The following is a 6,857-nucleotide window of genomic DNA, read 5'->3' as shown; positions in this document are numbered from 1 at the left end:
TCGATATTTTCATTTTCGAGAAAAATAAGGGTATGTGAAATATCAAAAATTAAAAATGCTCATATCTCACTTGAAAATTAAAATATTAAAAAATCGCCCACGCTAAGACCCAGATAATGTTCTTAACGAAAAGTTTGATAATAGGTCATTCACCCTATCGCCATCAAAACCAACAGCAAACTATTGAGAATAGTAAACGACAATTTGCTATGTCGTGCTTGTGTAAGACGGAGACAACACATACGGGTGGAGCGTCCTCTTAATGTGTTGGCTTTATTTGCATGTCACCGGTCAATACAATAATCATGCCAGATAAGCTTATCGATGAACTGAGCATCCAAAAAAATAGAAAACAGGATTTTGTATTATAACTATTTTTTTTGTTTATCGTATTAAACACGGGATTGTCGTTAGTATGAATTTATAATAAATGCTATTAGGTACTATGCAATTTGTGTTAATTCTTATTTCACCTTGATCCATACTAAACTCAACAAGTTAGAGGATTTTAAAAATGTTTATTATATTCGTATTTGTTGAGTGTACCTATTATTATATATTTCATCCTCCCCCCTATCAAAATTCCTAAATACGCCACTGGGGTACGTCTGCATATTATCACAGAATATAACAATATTGTACAGACATAACGCCAATGTGCATCGAGAACCTGTGTTAGTTGTTTTCAGCTTATTATTTGACTGCAGAAAATAGCTCGATCTGTATATACCTAATATGAAATAATAAAAGAGACAGTTATTGTAGAATAAAGTATAATAATTAAAATTAAAATTCATTGGATAATGGATTATGTTTTTATTTTTTATGCAATTTATACTCCAGTAGTCCAGCGTACCCATATTATTTTTTTTGATTCTGAGCGGAGCGAAGAAGCTACTGGATTTACAATGGTGTTTATTTTTTATTTTTTTTTTTAATATCCTGTATACAAAATTTCTACCAGAAGCAGTGCTTCGATTTCAACATATAATACCTTAACTTTTAGCAAATTGGATCAAGATGGTACTTTAGAGAGGTCATTTTTCGATTTCCTCAATAGTTATTAAATGCCACGGGAAAAACCACCGAAAAATTACAAAAAACGCAAGAAATGGGATTTTAATTTCTAATGCTTTATTTATTACCATAGAAACGAATAAAAAATTATAATATTATAATATTAATTCAACTTACATGACATAATAAATAATAACAATATAAAATATCCAGCCTGACAAACCGTCTCCGCTCAGAATCGTTTTTCTTATAAAATTATATTATATCATTGAATTGAAGTCTAATACACTCCATTATACAATGACTCACTTGTAATCTACTGTACAGCAGAGCGACATCCACTTACCTGCTTTTTATTTTTGTAAGATATACGGGAGTGCATATTGATATACTATAGGTAATAATTGATGATGCAGTGTTGATTTCTCGTGTAGTAGGTAGGCAAGTAATCACTTTTATTTGGTTTCTAATTAACCGTATTTAAGAACTTAATAGTTTTTAAATAATTTTGTGGTCATTACAAAAGAACATTTTTTTTTTAAATTAATTATATATTTTACTGTATTTTATCGTTATAATTGTTCGAGTTTCTTTACAGTTTTTAATAATGGCACATATTTTTAATTTCATATTCCTAAGTGGAATATTATTCTGAGAATTTAAATATTTTGAACCCTAGGAATTAATTAGTAATAAATATTTACGCAATGGTTATAATATGAGCAGAGTAGTGGATCTATGTTTTGCTACGTATACACCACTGTGCCACTTTACTCCGCTCATCTAAATTGTTATTACTTATTAATTACTCGTTCAAAATTAGATTTTCATAGTAAATAGTTACGAATCTATTATACATTAATTTATATTTCTATAGATGGATAAATAGATATACTTATTGAAATTATCAACAAAAATATTTTTACATTCTAAAAAGTATAGAACTTATGAAAATATAACAACAAAAAGTTATTTCCAAAATTTTGTAAAATTTTCGAGAAATTTAGTGTTCATGCTTTTTTTTCAAAAGAATCACTCTGTATATAATATTTGAGTAAAGGTAGTGTCGTAGTGATATAATATATAGGTGTATCAGATAATTATAAGTAAATAAAGGACAAGAATCAATTTTGCATTTATACGAAAGAAATGGTGAAAAATCCTATTAGTATACATAATATTATATTATAGTATATACTATACTGAAGTTTAAATTAGTTTATTGTTATTTTTTTATATAACACAACTCACATACGTTATCTGAGAATTTAGTTGAAATTTACAAAAATGTTTTTTTCTTATTCCTGTATCTTAATTTATTTTATTTTAACGTCACCATTTTTACCTGCTGTAACTTTTACACGATATTTTTAAAAGATTTTCGTTGTTAATAAAATGCATTTTATAACAGATATTTACAATGCGAGAATGGCGTACCCACAGAAAAATTATGTCCCGACGGACTGTTCTTCAACTCAAAGTCATCGATATTCTCCTACCCGTGCCAATATCCACCAGAAGTAGATTGCGAGGGAAGAACCCAATTGCGTGAGTTTTATATAAATTAATAACTTGTACAATATACTATATAGTTCCCATTTACAGTATTCTTATAGATTATGCATAGTTTTAAATTAGATAGCTGTTTAAAACTTGATAAAAATGAGCAACATGCCAACATCTATACAATTTTCAAATAAAAAAAAAAATGTTTTAATTATTTTCTATACTTACCTATTGTTATAATTCGCCGATAACAAATGTCTTAAGCCTAAACATTTTGCAGAACCTCCACAATCCTCCAGCGACTGTCCGAGACAATTCGGTTACTTTCGGCTGGGTGACGAGACAAAATGTGGTCAGTTTCTAAACTGCGTAAACGGCATAGGATACAAATTTGATTGTCCCGAAGGATTGGCGTTCAACGAGTTAACGTTTAGATGTGACTGGCCGGATCAGGTGGATACGTGCGACGCGGAAGGTAAATTATAATGTAAAAATGTATACGTTGTGTTAACCTTAATATTATAATATGTAAAAAACTAAAAAAAAAAATAAAAAGTAAAGCTCTTGTAATAAAACGAATAGATAGTGAATATTACCCGACGCCTATACTCACATAATAATATTATGATAGGTTCCTATGTATATAATATAAGTGTTGATAATATGATTAACCAACAAACAATGTACAATTTGATTGGTATTATAATATTATATACAATGAGAATCACATTTATAAACCCAATTCATCATCATGAATTTACACTCAACGAGTGTTATTATTTTTCATAAATCTAATTAAGTATTGAATATATTTTGGACTGAATGCACATCGAGCATGAAGTGAACAAACATTAAACATTCAAATTGACGATTTCGGATCCCGATCTGTTTTAAATACAAAATGCGGGACGAATAGATATATTATAATAGTATAATATTAATCTGCATCAACAGTTTAATGGAAATACGTCAATATATTATTATTATACTATTATAGTGAGACAAATTAGATTAACTTAATTATTTACCTATTATAGTATATTATACTATTATATTATACACAGTTGGTGTTGTCGTGTTGAATATATAGGTCTTAGTTCAGCACACCGTATTCGTTATTGGCTACAAAAATGTTAATATCCAAGACGCAAAGCAAAAATATCAATAGCCATGACTTTTTCTTGTTATACCTACATATCACATGGAAATTACTTATACAAAAATACAATTTTTTTTTAAAAAAACCATTATAAATCCCATACATAATAATATTATATTCGAAACAGAAATTACATAACAAAAATCACGATATGTTATGAAACTATTTCGTGTTCAGCCAAATCTATATAATCGTCGTAGATATATATATATATATATATATATATATATATATATAATTTAAAATTGAAATTATATTTGTTTGCACAACAACACTACCTGTATAATATTTAATATTGTAATGTCTATGTAGCCAAAAATATGTAAAAACTAATCAATTAATTAATTTCTATGCGATAATTTACAGCATTCCTTGGATTTAGATGCCCACCCGAAGAAAATCCACTGGAAGGCCACAAACTCCATCCTAACTCAGTGGATTGTCAAAAGTTTTACCTTTGCGTTAGCGGTAGACCTCGGCTATATAATTGTGGAACTGGACTAGGATTCAATGAACTCATTGGTGCTTGTGACATCAGGGAAAACGTAACCTCGTGGTAAATACTAAATACAAATTGTTTTACTATATTTATGTGTACAATACACATCTTTAAATTTGTAATGTTTAAAAAAACACCCCAGTTAGGTAAATTATATGAATAAAGGCTATTCTTATGATAATGATTCACTTGCGACTTGCATTATGTTTCCACGGAATCGGATACTCTTAATACCTACTCCAATTTAAATAATTACTTGAAATTCAGTGTTTTAAAAATAATTTATTCATACCTGTCCTGCGTAATACACTAATACGTAGGTATATAAAAACCACTTTAATGTAAAAAGCTACCTACCCATTTCATTGGACTATATCTGATAAAATCAATATATAGATATTTAAATATTTTTTTTTTAAACATTTATTTGAATATATACAATCTGTAATAGTGGTTACAATAAGCGTATGAGCTGGATTATACAGTTGACTTTGAAAGCGTGAGGGGGGAGTATAGCTACCCAGCAGTAACACTCGACGTGAGTATTTAAATATTACTTTAACAGTTTAAAAGGCTCACTTGTAATTTTTAAAATATGATTTTTTAATGATGTGGATCTAGAAAAATGTGTGAACATTTAAAAAAAAAAACTATCTTATACCTAATTGTCAGAATGAGTGAGTATACACACATTTTGGAATTTATAACTTTTAAAGTAGAAAGTTTGGCGAAATTCACACAATCAAAAAACAAACAATTTTTCTGGTAAAACAAGTGTTGAAAAATTTTAGAAAAATGAAAATGAAAATGTATTTTCTATATTTCTATAAGCTTCAGTTTTATACGGAAAATCGATGGAATTTATAACAACAGAAAGTAAAAAACTTTTTATTAAAAATGTAAAATAAAATGCAATTGGTATAAATATTTAATATTGGTATTAAACGTGACATAAATTATTTAGAAGTCTTTTCTTTTAAATTTGTAGTAAACTATAAGGTTTAGTTCGCAAATATAATATTATTATCTCTAATTTTACTACAATATTTATAACTCTCGTTAAAAAATAAATTTCCGATAAACATGCTATATATATATATATATGTGTGTATACACTGTTTATACTGCCTAATAAAAATAAATATAGTATAGTATTACTGGTTACTTTGGTGCAGTACAAAAACATAATATTATAATATGTTACGCCACATTGCACAATTTATAAATGTATTCTAATAAATAAATAACTAAATAATCATAACATAAAGGCTACAGTCTTTTGGTATGGATAATGTTTTAAGAACACGAGAATGTGAATTAAAATATATTTTTAATGTTTGTATTGTTTCAGTTACTCCAGGACACCAGATAATTTTGTTCGATTAGGATGATATTTAAAAAGCGAGTCGACAACTGTTGTATGAGTATTAATGGGAGTTACCTTTTATTTCGACTCGTTCCTGTCGGATAAACACTCACATCCAACTACAAAAGATCTGTAATAAACTGTAATGTGACTATTATACTATATTTTGTTTTATCTTTGTTGTAATAAATTAAGCTTTAAATATTATACGTGTCAATAAACTATTTCATTAGAAGTTAAATCTCTCTAGATTATGATTTCTTTTAAAAATAACCAATTCGTCATGTAATTAAAAGTTTAATATTTATAAAATAATAAAATATATAAATATGAAAAATTGGTATTGTTTGTTGTTATATTTAATATTAAACATTTTTTTTTTATATGTCAATAATATTGAATATTATTATAATTAATGTGATGTAATCAAAGTCAATTTACCCGAATGTACCATAATATACATATTACATATATATTTGATATACTTACAATAAAATGGTTGGTACCCATAAAAATGTTATTTTATAAGATAAAATTGAGTGTATGCGACTCGAGTCTTGCTTATAATTCATCATATAAGTTGTTTTTATTTTACATATTTATGTATTTCATGGATCAAATTAATATATTATTATGAATAAAATCAAAATTAATGTAATACAACTACAGGGTGCGGCATCTGACAAGACGATGTGGGGGGGGGGGGGGGTTGCGAGTTGATGGTGCAGATGATATTAGTAAGTCTATGCATGGTCACTGGTTAGTGGTTACCTCTACAGGCTCTACAACGATTTCACGACCAGTCCTGCCGGGCCGACGAGACTCCTGGCCAGCTGGTGCGTTTGCTCGAGACGCGAAGACGACCATGGCAGCGTGCGAATAAGTCTGACCACGACGGCCTCAAAAGCGACGACTGTTGTTATTTTTTTGTAATTTTTCAAAATAATTATGAACATTGGATTGTCACTTAAAGCAATATTTTTAAATTTTTGGACGCAAAAGTTTTTAAAATTAAAATTATTTTTGACTGTGCTAATTTCGATTGTATAACCAAACTACAATACACGTTAAAATACTGAAGTGTATAGTGCACTAGTCTGTACTAACTACTAAAGAATGTTATATTTTCTGAACGACAGTATATCTACAAGCATTCGGAACAATCTTCGGCATCTACAGTTATAAGCTTTTTAAAGGTAAATTGATATATAATAAATAGTTCATTTAATTTTCAAAACTCAACAAATTATTCAATAATAAATCATGTATTATATTATTTAAGGTAAAGCTCATTAAAACTAGACTTCGGT

The 6,857-nt window shown here is 28.0% G+C and overlaps 1 protein-coding gene across 1 annotated transcript in view; it reads left to right on the top strand.

Annotated features, from left to right (window-relative positions):
- LOC100159187 (protein obstructor-E) overlaps positions 1 to 6,062 on the top strand; it is a 16,585-nt gene extending 10,523 nt beyond the window's left edge. The window contains exons 4-7 of the mRNA XM_001947423.5: positions 2,429 to 2,565; positions 2,804 to 2,998; positions 4,049 to 4,238; positions 5,533 to 6,062. Coding sequence (XP_001947458.1) covers positions 2,429 to 2,565; positions 2,804 to 2,998; positions 4,049 to 4,238; positions 5,533 to 5,572 — 562 coding nt within the window. The 3' untranslated portion in view covers positions 5,573 to 6,062. The remainder of the gene's footprint in view (positions 1 to 2,428; positions 2,566 to 2,803; positions 2,999 to 4,048; positions 4,239 to 5,532) is intronic.
- The last annotated feature ends 795 nt before the right edge of the window (positions 6,063 to 6,857 follow it).

The sequence above is a fragment of the Acyrthosiphon pisum genome, chromosome A2, assembly GCF_005508785.2.
Source record: "Acyrthosiphon pisum isolate AL4f chromosome A2, pea_aphid_22Mar2018_4r6ur, whole genome shotgun sequence".
Taxonomy (NCBI): Eukaryota; Metazoa; Arthropoda; class Insecta; order Hemiptera; family Aphididae; genus Acyrthosiphon; species Acyrthosiphon pisum.
This window is presented reverse-complemented; position numbering and strand designations above follow the sequence as displayed.